Source organism: Nelusetta ayraudi, unplaced genomic scaffold (genome assembly GCF_046127955.1).
Source record: "Nelusetta ayraudi isolate G7.1 ecotype Tasmania unplaced genomic scaffold, CSIRO-AGI_Nayr_v1 ptg000071l, whole genome shotgun sequence".
NCBI lineage: Eukaryota > Metazoa > Chordata > Actinopteri > Tetraodontiformes > Monacanthidae > Nelusetta > Nelusetta ayraudi.
The window spans coordinates 2,341,704-2,359,310 of NW_027466121.1; the positions used below are offsets into that span (position 1 = coordinate 2,341,704).

Below are 17,607 nucleotides of genomic sequence, written 5' to 3' on the forward strand. Positions count from 1 at the left end.
GTGGAAAACAGACTTCAGTTTATGGGATTTTTTTCCCTCCTAATATTCATGTATATTTATCATATCTGAAAAATCACATTAGATCAAGTCAATGAGTATTTATTATTAAGGTATTAAAATGATGTGTAGATATGTTATTATATGTTATTTATGCAAGAAACAACAAAATGATGGTATTCTATCTATATATCTATCTATCTATCTATCTATTTATCTATCTATCTATCTATCTATCTGAGTTCTAGCATTCAAAACGTAAAGACCTCAAGAGACGCGTTGACTCTTTTGCCCCATTTCATTCTGAAAACACAGCTGGAGGCAATAATAACCAGCAACCAGCAGAGAGACATCATGCTGCACGTAAGAACTGTGTCTGAGTCTGTACGACATCAGAGAGAAAGACGTTGCTTCTCACAGCGTCTTGGTTCCAAAGCGCAAAAAATTTTTTTCTCTAACTGGTGTTAAATAACTCAGACAACACAAATCAACATCAGAGGACGGTTTTAGTCTCTCAGTCTAAACACAATTTAATTTTGAATTGAAAATTCGCCCTTGTTGCTTGTTGTGGCTGCTGCCTCGGTTAATCTGTTTTATGCTTAAGCTGGAGTGCTGGAAAGCTGGGAAACTGTGATAAAAAATAAATAAGCAGGAAGTTATCAGTTAATGCAACTTTGAGGGAATTTGCATGCCAAGCAGCAGGAAATATTCCTCACAAAATAAGGTTCCCACAACGCAGAGCTCTTTTTTTTTTTATCTTAAGGACAATTTATTGATATTTTCAAATGACAGTATCAGCCAAAACCAAACGTAGAAATAAAAAGCATATCATGACGATGAGGACCAAAAGAAGTGGATAAATAAACAAGTATCAGTTCAATCACAGACTCTAAATTCAATTCAAACACAGCTGTCTGCAGTTTATTCTTTATATATTGTATCTAATGCAAAGTTGAAACAGCAAAGGAATGGAGAGCATCAATGAGGTCAAGGTCAAGGCTCCGGGGAGGGAAGGAGGGAAGTGAAGAGGTTTTGTGGACCATGGGGACTGAAATTTTGGTCAGGAGTTTCAATTCAGGCACAGCATGGGCAGGGTTGAGGTCAGAAACGGTTGAGGACATGAGGGTAGAGCTGCAAAGGTGAAAGGCTGAACGTTTCGGACAGTTTCATGGTCAGGATCAAGAGGTCACAGAGCAGAAAAGAAAAAACAGTTTGACTCATAGGGGCGGGGGGGGGGGCTGATGTGTTCTGACAGTGCGCTTGGCATTCCTTCTTAAATGGTCATGAGAGGACAGGGGAGGGTGTCTGGCACATGCACCTGGTATATGTTCAGCCAGGCAGCTGAAAGTGGGCGTGGTCACAGGGGAAGAGGGTGGGCAGGCAGAGGAAATGAAGAGAAACAACGACAGAGAAAAACGAATCAGACGATTGGCTCCCGGCACAGGACGATTTCGAGCTCGCCGCGGTAGAGCTTCCCTCCGTCGGACAGACTCATGATGCTCTGCTTGTAGCCCGCCAGGTTCTTCACGTCTATCTCCTGGAGGACAGGCAAGACTCACAATATGAATCGAGCGAAACCACAAAGGCTTCGCTAGGCCAGTTTCGTCAGACGCAAATTAGTTTGAGTGTGTGAATTGAAAGCATGCAAGCAGTGAGCTGACGTCGAGTCTTTTCTCACGTAGGGTTGCTTCACTGCTCATTGGTAGAATCATTAGCCTGCGGTTGCCTATTAACTCTGAGCCATTAGCTGCGTTTCCATTGCCCCTAGAGTTGCGCAAAACCTGAATGTTGCGGTAAAAAAAACTGGTAATGGAAACACCTAAACTTCAGAAAACCTCTCAAATATTTGAGACGCATATTTTGGCGCTCTCATGAGGTGGTTTTCCAGACATATCAATATAGAGGTGTATCACAAAAGTGTCATGGAAACACACAAGGAATCATGTGACATCTCTTTTGCTTGCAAATGTAAAGCTTTTTACAGTCATTTAAGTCATTTCTTTGTGTCATTTGAGAACAGAAATAAAATGTTGTCTTTGATTGTTCGTAAATTTAAAAGGGATGCAACTCTGGAAGCTGGGTGTAACCCCAAAAGCCAGGTTCTGCTAGCTGACCACTGCTCAACTGAAGTGATTAACAGGGAGCATGACGCTCAGGCAGGGTGACAAATTGCACTTGCTGTGCTGTTGGATCTAAACCTTTCTCGCAGACTCCTCTCACCTTCTTGTTCTTCTGGTAAAGGTCTCGTAGCAGAGCGTCGAGCTCCTGCTCATCAATGTAGCCATTTCCATCCTGAAAGACGTTGACAGAAGCAGACAGCAAATTGTATTCATGTTGTCTAACATAGAAAAAAAGAAGAAGTCAGATGTGCCGTATTGAACTGGAGGCTGCAAAATCCTCACAGATTTTAGGATCGGCCGTACTGAATATAATACAAACTGCAAATTATACCTAATGTTTTGTCAGGTTTAGTAAGTGGCTGTGACGGACTTTCATCCTGTTTCGGTTTGAATCCAATATTTGATTTGGCAACCACTGAGATGTAAGAAGCAGCAGCCAAATTGCCATCCACGAACGTTAATTTAAATGGAAAATATTCACAGTTCACAACTCCTATGAAGTGGGGTTAGCTGTAAGTCAACACGGCGCAACTTTTCTAATTAATGTCTCACAGCAGTGTTTGGACTACGGGGCCAAAAATAAGTCCAGATTGTTGGACAAGTTCCCTTGGCAAGAGCCCCAAACCCATGTTCTGTTCATCTAGGCTTGGTCTCAAGATGGCTTTAGAGTTGAGAGGCTTGCCAGTCCTATTCTCTTTAATTATCTCACTCCCCTTTTGAGATGCTCTTTGTTGTTTTAAAAACTCGACTCAAGTTTCCTGTCTCGGGAATCAAGTGTGAATTCTTCACTGGAGATGAAAGGCACGCCACTGGAAGGGCTAGTGATGCCGTGTATCTATCTGCTGGGATGCGGTCGGAGTTGCACGCCATCTCGCATATCGGGCATTTGAAAGGCGTTGCGCCTCCTGTCAATGCTGTTTCCCCCTCTTTGCCACGTTAGCGCACAGCTGACCACACACACTTCGCCCGGACCGTGGAGCACCAGTGACAGCAGCTGTCTGTGTTTGAGCCCCGGGCCCACAGCTCATGACAAAATCATGAAACTAATTACACACATAATATATGGTGGTGCTCCATTTGCAGATGGCGAGTGCGTAAATGGATTGCAGTGGCTTATCAATATTTCAATATTTAACCCTGTCACCTGAATGTGAATTCACAAGTTCGCAAGCCCTAATTCTAATCAGGACAGGAACATGCACGCAATTCCAATTCCTTAATGCTGTCATGCCTGCATCAGACTACAAAATATTCTTTCCGTCTGTCTTTGTGGTCACCATGTCAGATTTCAGGTTGTTTGATAGACTGGCAATCCTTCAAGTGTGACTCCACCCAATCCTTATTCAAGTTTACATGTTGTTGGGTATGTGGGACCAAAAATAAACCAAAAAAAAAATATGAAAGATAATTTTTGTGTTTTTGTGGGTTAATCTAAAATCTAATAAGATTAATCTAAAAATATATTTTGCTTAAACAATACGCAATCTTACTGACTTAAGAATAATCAGCATTTGCGCATGCTCCTGCATTCAATCTACATGTATGCATAGCATTGATTAAATGTTCACAACAGTGCGGATTGAATATATATTGGAATATATATTGAAAAGTATATTGTTATTTGAATCATGAGCAAAAAAATCTCTTTTGTTTTATTTGAGCAGCCAGTATGAAAATTCGTTGCCTGAGGACATGTATTGGAGTATATCAACTCCCTGTAGTCTATGGGCCACAACCTACTGTGAATGTGGAAAATGTGAATATTAGGCAAACCACTGCTCAACCACCACCAGGTGATTACAAAGGCACAGGTGTGCTGAGGTTAACTCATTTCCCTAGGCTGGCGGGGAGCACTCATCCAAATGTACAAAACAAGAACTTTGCATAATCATGGTTTAACAAAGGATTTGACTTCGCGGAGACCACTACCGAGTCTTTTCTTACAGTGAAATTAAACTCTCAACATATATTAAGATGGTTGTCTGAAGCTTCACCAACCAACATTTAACAGAGTGAACCCTGATCTTGAGTCCAATTATCAACAAGATCTGATACAGTACATGATTCCCATGGGAACGCCTTCTTTTAAAAAAAATAAGGATATCAAGTTGAAAGGTAGTGAACACTATACTGGGTTAAAACATGGGGACATTTTCACCTACCTTGTCATAGAATGTAAAGATGGCATTAAACTGCTCACAGGTCAGCTTGACACCCTGCAAACACAAAGTTTGAATTGGAATGATTGTGATATGGTGAGAGAAAACTTAATGGGCACATTTTATAATAAATGTTCAAACATAGCATAGGATAGCAGATAGCAAAGCATTTTAATGGTATTATAAATGCCATTAAAATACTTAACTACTACTGCTAGTACTGTTTTCTGTTTTTTTTTCTGCACCATTCTCGTCCTCTATACCTCGAATTTGAGCAAGAAATTCTCCTGTACTGGGAGAAGCCTGTGGGAGAGAAGGACTTTATTATTGGACACAAAAGTGGTTAATTATTCAGAGCCTGAGAGGCGGGAACGAACATCAGCAGGCAGTGTGTTTCAACATTTATCCAGAGAACAGAAACAGGAAGGAAATGCATATTACCTCGCCATCTCTGACAGGCCCAACTTCCCATCTCCATTCAGATCAAACATCCGAAGCTACAAAGTGAAAGCGGGATATAGATAAAAGGGGACTGAGGAAAACGGCCTCAAAGAAGAGTCCAACCCCGCCTCCAATTTTTTTTTTCTTTACATACAACAGCTGTCAGATACAGGAAAATAGAAATCACTAAATTTCACTGGCTGAGAAATAAAACGAAAGCTAACATTTCTACAACAGTAAAATTTCACAATTAAAGCATTGAAAAATAATGACTGCAGTGAGAAGATGCCTGTGGGAAGAAGCATATGTTAACAAATTCAGGCAATAAACTCACAACCTCCAAAACTGTGAGGGTCATACACATGCAACTGGAGCAACAGAGCAGGTCTACGTTTCATATGATCTTCCTTTCGGTTTTGAGGTTTTTCAGTCGAGTGCACATTTCACCATATCGCATTATCTTGACGCGTGCAGCGCTATCTTAAGCAGCGATCACATGGCCCCTGTTTCGTTTTGTGAAATTGCTATAAACCGTATTAGCAGTATTGTTTTCATAAATATGAATGTCAGAAAACGTGTGTTTCCAAATCGCTGTGACAGATACTCCTAAATATATTGACATATTATTGGATTGCTGCAATGTTTTTCTCTGTGTTTTCTGAGAGGATTGTCTGGAGTTGTTGTTTTTTTTAAAAGAAAGAGGAAGTTGGACTAAGAGGTTGATGCGTGATTCTGCTCATTCCTGGTAATGACTGAGCATCAGCTCCATCAATAGAGATGTCTCTTGTATAGAGAGCCTTACTATGGTCTGCGTGTACTCCTGGAGCTTCTGATCATCATAGTGTCTGTTGGCCTTCTCCAGCAGGTCTGACAGGAAGCCCTGAAAGAAAGATTCATGTAAAGACAGAAGAAATACAGTAGAAGTGCAGTGGCAAGGCAAGGTAACAAGGTCTCTGCTTCGTTTTATTAAACTATATTTTCCATTTGAAGATAAACTAGAGAAACATCTCTCACTGTCTGCCAGGCAAAGTCCTGCCACAATAGTTGTTTAAAATTATGTCATAGAGTATTTAAGGCAGAGTTAAACGTAGAATTGCCATTTGGGTGATTTAAATGTACAGTATCTAAAGGAAGTTATGATTACAGATGGAAGGAGATAATGTCAAAGGTCAAGGTGTGAGGTGTGAGATGCAGCAGTGACAGAATCCATGAAAACAAGTTGTAAGTCTGGAAATTATTTTGTGTTTTTTATGTGCCATGACAACTAGAATGAAAAAGGGTCACGTAGCTTCGGATAATGGTAGAACACGACCTTTAACCTTTCATTACAGATATTCTGAGGTTTTTTTTGTCTTTGTGAAACTCCAGTGTGCTGCTTGTGCCCCCCATCTTATCTGTTCTCTCCCAAACCTCCATGTGGCCACACCTGAGTGACTCTTTCGTCACTGATCCGCCATTCCACAACCTTGCAACTACACAATCACTGACCTCAATGAGAATCATTTACAACCATTGTCTGGTTGGACACAAAATGAAAGGTGGGTCATAATGTTGAGGTATCATCCAATAAGACAGCTTAACTAACCCAAAACCTTTACAACAGAGAAATGATCAAATTTATATACAGTATGTTTGTTGTTTTGTGTTTGAATTCTTTTTATTGGTGCAAAACAATAAAAGTTGTCTACATTTACACTTATGAAACTCACGTAGATCTACGGAAAGGTTACAAATGAAAAAAAATAGGACTATCATAGTTCATTTAAGAACACATAGCAAAGAAAAAAGAAACAAGATAAGGGAAGGAACGGTGATTGTTTAGTCACTCTGTCAGAAATTAGAAGTGATTTTGTTCATGTGCATTTGAATAAGGATGAAGGAAGGGTGAAAAGAAAAATGAGAATAAACAAGAGTCAGATGAATGAATAATGCTGGGGCTTTTATATATTTGATAATATATTATGCCGACCTGTTCAAACAAGTGTTCAGAGCATTTCCCCCCCCCCCCTACATCATACCTTCAATTCGTTTGCCTCGATGTAGCCACTGCGATCCGTATCGTATCGCCGCCATGCCTGAAAAAAAATTGAAAGGACCAAAGAAAATCTTGGAGTGAGACCAGCGCCGACGCACACGGCACCCAGACAACTCCAGATTCACCCGCAATTTACATTCCTCCCCGGACATGAATCGTCTGCAGCGGAAACCCCATCTCGCTCGAACTGCGATAAGAGTTTGATTTTATTTTTCTCCCGTAGAAACACAATCACGGCAGGGGAAGCGTGAGGGATGAATAACAGAAATGGAAACAGTTTCCGGGGCATCAGACCAAGTCAAAGAAGAGCGAAACAACGGGAGAAGGGGAAGTAGAAGAAGCAGAAAGTCATTTTAATGAATGTTTTAATCTAGCAGCTGTCCCTGTCCAAAGAGGGGCTTCTTATCAAAGATGGATGGGCCCTCCCTCTTCACCTCCTCCGCCCCTCCCCTCTTCCTCTGGGCCGCGCGCAGCTACAGTGGCGCTATCCATTATATATGACTCTGAAAATAGAAGGGTCTGCTCCCTCATCCTAACCCTTTAAAAACCTCCGCGCCCGCTTCCTTCGCCCCGCACTTTGCAACAAAGACTGATGAATCCTCCTCCCGCACGCCCAAACTCCCGCCTCTCGGCTCAACCGCCGCCTCCGCCTCGCGCGCCCACTCTGCCGCCGCTTTCTCCCATTTGCCCTTTGAATTCCTCCCTGCTACAACCCCTCTCGTTTCATTATTCCCTCTCGATATGACACCGGGGACAAGGACGGTGTTCTCCCCGCTCGCGTAATTGGTTTCTAATTGGCTCCGTCCTTTCAACAGCCCGCACATCTGACGCAAAAGATCCGCCGCTGTCTCGTCGTCCAAAGGAATTTAGTGGAACGCGCGGGGTTTCCGTTTTCCTTCCACCTCGGCGCGCCACTGAACCCATCATTCATTATTCACGTTTCTGAAAAAGCATTAAAGGTTTTTTTTTTCCTTCTTTTTTTCCCAAAGCCGTACTCACACATGAGACTTTAATATCTCAGGTCAATCTCCAAAACTGGCTGTTAACAAACTGCCATTTTGCCTGGGGCAGTGAAGTCAGAACATTTTTATGAAGGGTAAAGTCTCAATTTTTGTAAGAAAAAAAAAAGAGAAGGAAAGATAAAACTATGGATGCTGTGAAGAAAGACAATATACTATAAATAAAATAAAGGGCATGTTGAAAAATATTCATAAAAGGAAAGTACTTTATTGTCAAATAATTATAAAACAAACGTGAGAATGTATATCTCTCTCTCCTGTCTCTCTCTCTCTCTGTATTGCTAGAGAGCAGAGCCAAAATGGCCGAAAGCCCAATATACCGAATTAGAGATGATTCTTGGTACAGTGAGCAGACCTTTATTTGATGATGTACGCCCACCCCTCGACCCCCTCAGATCTCAGAAGATTGGTGATTACCATCTCATTTGGCAGTCCAGCCAAGCCAACTTTCATCTACAGTATTGTGTGAAGCCGAATTGACGCAAGCTCCAAGTGCAATGTAGTAACAAAATTATTCACTGGATCAGAATAAAGTCCAAACAAGCCAAGCGCGACTACCCCCAAGGACTAAGATCTTTTATTAAATTCTGATGAAGAGTAGCTTTGATGTACTAGAGTACTTCCTATATATGTACAATGATTGCTAGCCAATGGACAAAATAGACGGAGTCTAACAGCTTGACAGAATTCCAAAGTCTGTAAAAGTGAAAATGTTAAACTTAAAGAAAGAGTTTTTGATTTGTATATATATATTTAGCTAATCAGTTTAGAGAGATGGACTGACATCAGATTGTACGTACAAATGAGAAGAACATGCAGACTGTCTCCACAGCATGGATGAGTGGCTCTAGCCAATAATGTATGGTTGGTTAGGCAAGTATGTCTTGGCTAATGGCATTCCATAGTGAACAAGACGCTTCTATACGAAGAATATGAATTTCAAAGTGCTGGTCAAATGACAGAGTTCATCAAGACACAACAGCCCATCCAACCAATCAAGCGCACACCCACTTACCGCCATGAACTCAGCACTGGAGCTGACAAACTGTCTGAAGCAGAGCAAGAAGTTCTCTTCAGTTGGGAGAATCTGGGCCAGCTTGACAGAGAAATGACAGGAAAATGGAAGTGGTGAGAACACAAGATGGCTGGTTGATATGCTGGTGAGAGAGAAGCTGCAGACTGGGGAGCTTTTTGTCAGCAATATTCCTCAAATGGACAACCCAGACATAAATAATAAAGAGCTTCAACCTCAGAGGCCAGGCCATGCCCAACTTAAAAATACACACAAAATTCAGTTTTTTAATGTTAAGGCAACACTGGTGGACTTTACCAACAAGATTGGCTTAGCTTTAAAAAATGGAATGGTCTAAATATCTGTTATTGTTATCACTGTGTAAATGGTGTGTAGACACACTTGCCTTACCTCTGACATCTCAATTCGCCCATCTTTGTTTTTGTCAAACTTCTGCATGAACTCTTTCATCTTTTCTCTGAATGTGGGGTTTGTTGGATCCTAAGAAAAAATAAAAATAAAACAGGGCTCAGTCGAGGTAAAAATCAGACTGTTCATTCAATGCGCTGAACCGTATCCTTGGACTTACGACGCCTGATCCTTTCCGGGCCATTTCCAACTCCCTGAAGAAGTTCTCCAGCTCCTTCCCTTCGATGTAGCCATTCCCTGAAAAGGCAGACAGATTAAGCCATCGCTGGTATATACTACCAAGGGTCCCGTTTTTAGTATTGCTGACATGCAGAAACCCCACCGGCGCAGATGTGGTCACGATGTCAAAAGGATCCCAGAACGGCTCCATTTGACCATCGATTCTAACATGAGCCTTTTACCAGTAACTCATCCTTCCACTGTGGCTCAATAAATTGGGCTATTGACGAACATGATGCAAACTGATCACTCCGCCAAGGCTGCATGTTCATGATCTGTTGTGCAAGGAGACGCTATATATAGGACGTTTCTTTTCTGGGATACCGAAACATGAATCTGTTGTGCAGAGGTCAATACTGCCCTCAGCAGGGGACTCGGGTGAACAGGACAAATCAGTATTGATAACAGCAAACAGTAACAGTAAGTTTGATTTATGCTGGATGTGTTTGTATTTGTCATTAGGATGACTGACTAAAGTGAACAAGAGAACGACACACATGTATATATACACACACATATGTATGTATGTATATATGTATATTTACATATGTATAAACATATATACACATACATTTACATATATATATATATATATATAGCACTAGCAACACTCACAAACATATATACATACATACACACATACATAAGTACAGACATATGTGCGTATATATGTACATATATATAGACACATATATGGGGAGTTCTTTTGTGTAAGTTTTATGCTTCCTCCCAGCACTCTGCTGCCCTTGTGACAAACGTGTCTCTTCCCTTCACCCAGGTAGTCCATGAACTGGTGCCAATATTCTATCAACAAGCACGCTGAATGGCTGGACAGATGGCTCCAAACGACGTGACGAGCTGCTTCAATAAAAGCCTGCAAGGCAGCGTTGCCTCATTAAACTCAGATATAGCTGATTATGCCATCCACTTCCCCTCCACTTCCTCAAACTCTCCGTCATCTTCTGTCTTATCCCCCCCCCCATCGTATCCAAACAGCATCTCTGAGCCTTTGTTCCAGTCATGGGAATGGTGTGTGTGTGTGTGTGTGTGTGTGTGTGTGTGTGTGCGTCTGTGTGTGTGTGCGAGTCGCATGCATTCACTCTAGACCAGCATCAAAATTCACGAAGAAAAAGACCTCTGCCTTTGAAAGAGCACAATTGTGAATTGCTTGGCTTCCGTCAGCTTCACTCTTGTGGGTTTTGGTGACACGTAGTGCTCCGCAGAGAAACGACCTGCCGTTTCATTAAAAGGAGTAAAATGGAATCGACTACCAAATGAGAGGAGATATGACAATGGGATTCAAATTTATGAAAAGATTATGTGTTTTTCTGTCACAGGTTCGGTAAATACATCAATAAACCCGCGCATCTCCACCCGCGCCGGGGAGCGTCTGCTTGTTCTGGACCGCATCCGATGAACTTTCTGTTCTCAACAGCCTTTAAGCCATAACAGCATGCATCCAGCCTATTAAAATGCAATATGCGCTGCAGCCTAATTACAGTGTGTTTTACTAACAATCCTCCCGTGGCCTCTGAGCATCATCTAATGGCCAACTCTTTTTTTTCCATTTGCAAAGATAGTAGTGATTATACTGACATTTGAGAGACAGTGGGAAAAAAAATTGATATATGTATGTGTGTGTGCGTGTGTGTGTGATAAGCATACTGAATAGAAGTTAGGACGTATGAGAAGAAAAACTGCCAGTAAGTGCATCATTACCGTCAAACCGAGGATTTTCAATTTAGATGTCAAGTAGCTGGTCATAGTCAAGACGTAATAGGCTTATTCCTCTCAATTGACTTTTAACACGCTGTGGTCTTTGCACAGGCACTTAAAACGTGCACCAACCAGTTGGATTAAAGTCCCAAAATAAGCCCTCTCACCACCACCACCACCACCTTAAGGATTCAGCACCATTAAAGTCCCTGAGGATGGTGCTCGAAATGTTTTAGTCTTCAAGTCCGTCCTGATTCTAAAATTCAGCACCAGGCTCAGGAAAGTCAAAGTGGCCGTCCGTGGCACCTAAGTGCAATATTTGAGGCCTACAGTGCATTTGCCTTTCAAAAAAAGGGAGAGTGCTGCCCTGTCCGCCCAAGTATGTTGCGTTTTGCGATCACAACCGCAGCAACTCGGGGGAGGGGAGGTTGGGGCGCTTTCTGCCTCACGTTCCATAATTCCATATCCAGGTTAATAAAAATAATCGACGGCAAATGCTCTATAATTAGAAAGCAAGAGTACACTGGGTTCTTTTCTCGACTTTGAAACAGACAGGATTGAAGGTTTGGGCTTTTTTTGTTGTTTTTTTTTTTGTTGTTGTTTTCAAGATGCTGCTAGAGAAAGATGAGAACGACGCAGAGCTGTTGATCAGTAGCCAACAGGGGAATACGGGGTGCTTGGGGTGCATCGCCCCCCCCCTTGGGGTATTTTTATCCGCAACTCAGGAGATGTTTACTCAATCTCAGCAGGCAAATGAGCTCTCCTTTGTTGGAGGACACTCCCAGTAACGAGAGCAGAAATCAAACACTGTAGCCAAATCTGTCGACGGTCGCATTTTTGATTTGCAAAGTGGCTCTTCGTCGCCAAAGCAAAACATGTAAAGCGTCTCGGCCATGACGACGGCAGGGGTGGAGACGGGGGGGAGGGGGAGGTGAGAGAAACGCACACATGACAATTGTGTGGCCGCGCTGCGACTTGAGAGGAGACGCTCAGCAGCTGCGGAGCCCGGCCCACCCAACTCCTGGCTCCACTTTGATTTCCCCGCTGAGCTCCCTTCAGCCTGCGCGCAGGCATCAAAACAGATCGCATTAACGATGAATTCCCACGAGCCCGCGCGGGGAGGTAAAACAGCTAGACACACTCGTCTAGTTGGCGGTGCAGAATCTATGGGGCGTGGCGTCAAGGTTAGTGAGCGATCTGGCCCATCAGAAATTGGTTCCCATTTGGTTCTGGATGACTAGCTGAGCATTTGGAGTGATTTCAGTGAAGGTCCACAGGTCTTCCTAGCCGTGAAGTTCAGGCAACTTATTTCTATTCTGAGGATCAAATCTGAAGATTTCACCAAAGCAAAAATGTTTTCAAGATACTAAAACCAGCACCAGCTAAACCTAGATTTGGTGTCTAAACTTGGTTAAAACTGAGTTGAGCTTCTTGAATGACTTTTTGATGAAAATGGAAGACTGGAAGGTGTTGCTGGAGGTGATTTTTTTTTTCTTCTTCTAACATTTCTAACATTGAATGCTTAATTGGAGTGTGGAATGGAAATAGTCACTTCCAGTTCAGTTCTTTTTCAAAGATCTACATCGTGAGTTTCAGCCGCTCACAGTGACCTCCTAATGAGAGCGTAAGGCTGAGAGTGGAATGAAGACATGAACGTTAATGATGCGTGGCGTCTACAGTGACAAGCCTGCCTTATTTGCTAAGGAAAAAAATGGTGGTGGTGTGTGTGTGTGTGTGTGTGTGTGTGTGTGTGTGTGTGTGTGTGTGGGGGGGGGGATCCTGTCCCGTGTCGCACCGTTCTACTGCAGATATGCATTCACACGATTACATATGATGCAAACCAACAAATCCGCAGAGACCTAAAGAATTGATGCAGTAAAACAGAAGTTATTGAGACATAGAAGAAAAACCATTACCTGTGTCTTTGCGAATATAAAATATTAAATTAGTATTATTATTTTTATTTTTATTTTTTATTTTTTACAAAGGGTGAAAGTACGCGAATTGTTCAAAGAACTGAGATCCAACATCCGACAGGCAGCACTAACTGATGTACAATTTAAAAAAAAAAAAAAAAGAGAGAGATATCTTTTATTTATCTTTTTCCACCGAAAATCTAGAAGAGTTTGACGTTAAAACTGTATTAATGGATTTAAGCTACACTGTACATTGATTGCACGGCACAGTCCTGTCTCAATCAGGCAATCTTTTCTCTCTCGGGTATTCTCACTGTCAGTCTCTCATAAAGGCTGCGTATTGTTCTGTATGCGCGCTGTGCTTAAAGCACCGCTGCCAGGGCTGCAGCCGTCTCGTCTTTGATTTCATGTGTGTATTTACTTGTTTAAAAAAGGAAGAAAAAAAACAACAAAAAAAAACAAACACCGAAGGCTGAAAGTGGTACGCGTGCTCGTCTTCGCATGCGCTTTCTGAAAGAATAACTGATGAATCAGGTTCAATCAAATGGAAGCCAAGCCATCCAATTAAAATCTCCGCGCTGCCAGAGCGCTTCTTTTCTCCTCCAGAGACACAAAAGAAAAATCATCATAAGAGAAATGAAGAATTTGTTTTTGTGAAAATCGAAAAATCGGACATCGCCTTGACATATTTAAACTAGAAGCGTACTTTTGACCACGTCATGAGAAAAAACTTCATAAAACAGACTGGGGAGAGAGACAGAGTCTCCCCATTGCAATACGAATAATTAGTTACTAAAATACAACAAAAATCGCGGAAATTCGTTTTGGCACGTTTCCGTGCCTTTTATTACTCACACTTTCCAAGAAGGGTTTTGGAGATTATGCAGTGAAAAGTGAAGATACGAATCAATTTTTCATTTCAACTAAAATATCACAGAACCTTTCATTCAAACTTAAAAAATAAATAAATAAATAAAATAAAATAAAAAAATAAAAAAAATAAAAGGTTGTCGGGATTATTCTATGCATGTATATTTATAAACTCCTACCGTCGGTGTCAAAGTGCTTCCATATGTCCAGGAACTGGGACGCGGTGACCTCGGCCAGGTGCAGGTAAGGAGGCTGCTGTGCTTTATTTGCCATGATGCTGAAGACGGATGCTGCCGCTGCCGCTGCTGCTGCTGCTGCTGCTGAGGGTAAAGACACCAGGAAGAGACAAATCCGCTCCTAACTTTTCTTCAGTGCGTCTTGTTCCAAACACACCCCACACTGAGGTCCCGGCGCGCCCCCCGCCGCTTTTTAACCGCGGCGTAAGAGCGGCAGCGCGGCCGCTAGGGGCGCACTACCCATCGGTATTATTCATCTGAGTCAGCAGCGCTCTGGGTTTCTTGTGATGTGAGGAAGATGCAGATGGGGAGATTGCTGCTCTTCCGTGTGTGTGTGTGTGTGTGTGTGTGTGTGTGTGTGTGTGTGTGTGTGTGTGTGTGTGTGTGTGTGCAGTCCAGAGCAATGCCACCAAAGTTCACGGGTACAAGCTGTAATTCCCTTTCTTGTACATTTGAATGCCAGATTTTTACATCCTGGTGAGTTGTACGCTTGTGTGTGTGTTTTTGTTTTGTTTTGTCTTGCTTTTTGCAAAGGTGTACTGGCTTGTATTCGTGCACGTGAACTGTGCCCATTCTGTAGAGTGTGTATCTTCTGATGCATCTCCCGGAAGCCTGTCTGCCAGTGTGTGAGGTTTCGCAGACTTAATTAGAACTCACACACTAATCACATTTCCCACACGGCCTGCAGGCACTAGTCATTAACCCACATAATAAATGTAAATTCTGGCAAAAAAAAGAGGGAGACTTCTCCTTTAATGAATGGTCCTCGCAGAGCCATAGATCCCATTAACACAGGAGGTGAAGAAATGCACACTGATGTATACCTCTTCTACTCAATGACTTTAAAGAGGTGGTGATATCAAGGAAGAAGTCATCAGACTGTAATGACCAAAAGAGCAAGTACGCCCAGAAGCATGTTCCTTCAGAAGACGCGAAGACTGTAAGCAGCTCAGAAGCGGCGGTATTTCACATGCCTTGGCTGGCTGAACTAATTTTACCCTTTAACAGACATTTTTTCAGTCACCGTAGCATTGAACACACATGGAACGGGTAACATTAATAATGGCCTAGTTAATTTAAATGCCCTGTAAGGAATGGCTGGAACTGGAACGCCTCGAACAGAGAGGTAATTATCAATTCATTATTAACACCAGTATTTAAGTGTATTTTTCATCTGGTTCAAAATCATTCGAAGAAGCAGACAATTCAATTTTCCTGAATTTAAAAAAAAGTTTTTCATTCATCCCAGATAATGGCCATAAAAAATGAAGTTGTGTGGCTGTGACCGAGTAGAATACTCCGTCCATCCATTTTCTATTACCGCAGCTGCTGCACTCGGGGTGACAGGGGGTGCTGGATTCTATCCCAGCGGTTACACCCTGGACAAGTCGCCAGTTTATCGCAAAGCCGCATAGAGAGGGAAAGAACAATTTAGAGTCACACTCACTCCTATGGTCAATTTTTAGAGTCCCCACCCAATGAATCTCACCCGCATGTTTGTAAGCATTAAATTCTTCCATTTCTTTCCTTCTTCAATTAAAACAATGTCATTATTCAGACCTACATCAGTAAGTAAAGACAGCACCATGCTGGGTGCATTTTCAGTAGAAACGACAAACAAAAGTGGAAAGGGTAACTTCTGCATGGCAGTCTTCCCTTAAAAATAGGAGCTCTTTCAAGGTGGGACAGCAACACAGTTTGGTGTTGGTGAGCCTGCTCCCTGAAATGGAAATGCCTGGAAGACAAGAGCTGGGTCTCGAGGTCTGTGACACCAAGAACAGTTTAGGCAGCCATTTGGTGGGTTTTTCATTGATGTTAAGTTGACCCAGAATCTAATCTAGTTGAGCTTCATCCATAAAACATGCACGTTTTTTGAAACGCTCTGAAGGTCCCAGATAAGAGAAAAATGACAAGTCATCCTTGGTAGTGGCCCAAGAAGTCTCACCAGTTGGCAAAACACAGGAATAAAGTGCTGGTTCTGCAGATGCTGTCAAAAACAATCAGTGTACATGTTCCGCCTAATTTTTACTGAATCCCAAATGGCCATTTTGTTCCCTGGCCTTGCCATGCACAGAAATCCATCCCTCTATTACTAGAAACCTTTCAGTTTCTTGCAGTTTCCCATATGCTTGTTGTCACAATATTGGGGGTATCTGGAATATAGATGTCAATTTTTGAGCTCTACATTCATTGGGTTTGTTCCAGAATCAACAGCCATTTGGCAAATGCTTCTCCCAGCTGATATCAGGCTTCACTTGGCAATGCATGAAATAAGTTGTGATGAATGGATGGATGGTAAAATATCAGTGGTGGGCCGTCAGGACAAGCCAGGCCTTCCCTGCAGGCCTAAACATAGACAAAAAAGTAAATTAAACTTTCTTTTTGTGGGTATGTGTATATAATGGTACAGTTTTTATCCAATCATATTTCAGCTAGATTGTTTTGTCAGACTCCATGAAATCTGTGTTAGCTCTTTAGAATCAACATTGCTGGCGCCTGTGCACTGACAGTGAGCGGACACAGTAGGTCGCAAGAGCCAATCAGATCTCGAGTCTGTAGCTGCGTTCCCATTTCAGTTTTTCGCAAAGTAAAAACGATATTTCTAAAATTCCGACCAAGTACAATTGCGATTTGCAGGTGTTTTCATTGACTGGTGTGAGGCGCAAAAGCCGTATTTCTCGTTAAATCTCACGGGACGAGATTTAAGAAGATTTTCCGCTTTGTTTTTTCCGTTTGCTTGATGAGTAAATGCAAAAATAGTGTTTCAATGACACTTTTGCGATATTCCTCTATATCGATATTTCTAAAAAAAAAAGAAAAAAGAAAAAAACAACACCTCATGGGAGTGTCAAACCTTTTAGTGATATTTGAAAGGTTTCTCAAAGTTTAGGCTTTTCCATTACCAGTTTATTATTATGATATTTCAGTTTTGCAAAATTCTAAGGGTAATGGAAACACCTTGTGACACAAAGGCAATGTGAAAGCCCTTATGCTGAACTTGACAGGTACGCGTCCTGTGATTGGACAAGGACTCGTGACGTGAGAGCCGGAAACGTGGCACTTTTGCAAAACATCTGAACTAATGTGTCAGACCATTCATTCCTTGCCCACCAAGACGTGGAATGAGGAAACGTGCATTTGTGTTGCTTTTCTTCCCAACGGTGCTTGGTGACGTCGCAAAATGAGACACAAATTGTACATATTGTACAAATACACACAGCTACAGAATCAGTTCATTGACATCTCAACTGAAGCCAAATCCGAGTGGGAAACTTTTTTTTCCCCCCAAACAATTCAAGTCTGCACTATCATACCTCAACACTGCAGACGCATTGTTGAACTTGACCCCCGTCTCCTCGGAGGCGGATCAGTAATTTTCCAGATCCAGCCAGCCCGCCGGTACAGTGCTGACACGCAGCTGGCAGCCAGCTCCTCTTG

General features: G+C 42.2%; 1 protein-coding gene across 1 annotated transcript; it reads right to left on the reverse strand.

Moving 5' to 3' along the window:
• Positions 1-741: 741 nt before the first annotated feature.
• On the reverse strand, positions 742-14,338 carry calb2a (calbindin 2a). The gene is made up of 11 exons (XM_076042649.1): positions 14,113-14,338; positions 9,373-9,449; positions 9,195-9,284; positions 8,787-8,867; positions 6,736-6,792; positions 5,520-5,597; positions 4,718-4,773; positions 4,540-4,579; positions 4,280-4,333; positions 2,218-2,289; positions 742-1,534 (listed from the first exon to the last, which is right to left on the reverse strand). The coding sequence occupies exons 1-11, from the start codon at positions 14,204-14,206 to the stop codon at positions 1,418-1,420; spliced, it is 816 nt and encodes a 271-aa protein (XP_075898764.1). The 5' UTR covers positions 14,207-14,338; the 3' UTR covers positions 742-1,417.
• Between the last annotated feature and the right edge of the window lie 3,269 nt (positions 14,339-17,607).

Excerpts from the sequence above, each read along its gene's own strand:
- calb2a (XM_076042649.1), bottom strand. The coding sequence starts at position 14,206 with ATGGCAAATAAAGCACAGCAGCCTCCTTACCTGCACCTGGCCGAGGTC. Across the intron at positions 9,285-9,372 it reads CCCGGAAAGGATCAGGCGTC|GATCCAACAAACCCCACATT; the intron begins GTAAGTCCAAGG and ends ATTTTTTCTTAG. Across the intron at positions 4,774-5,519 it reads AGGAGTACACGCAGACCATA|CTTCGGATGTTTGATCTGAA; the intron begins GTAAGGCTCTCT and ends TTCACTTTGTAG.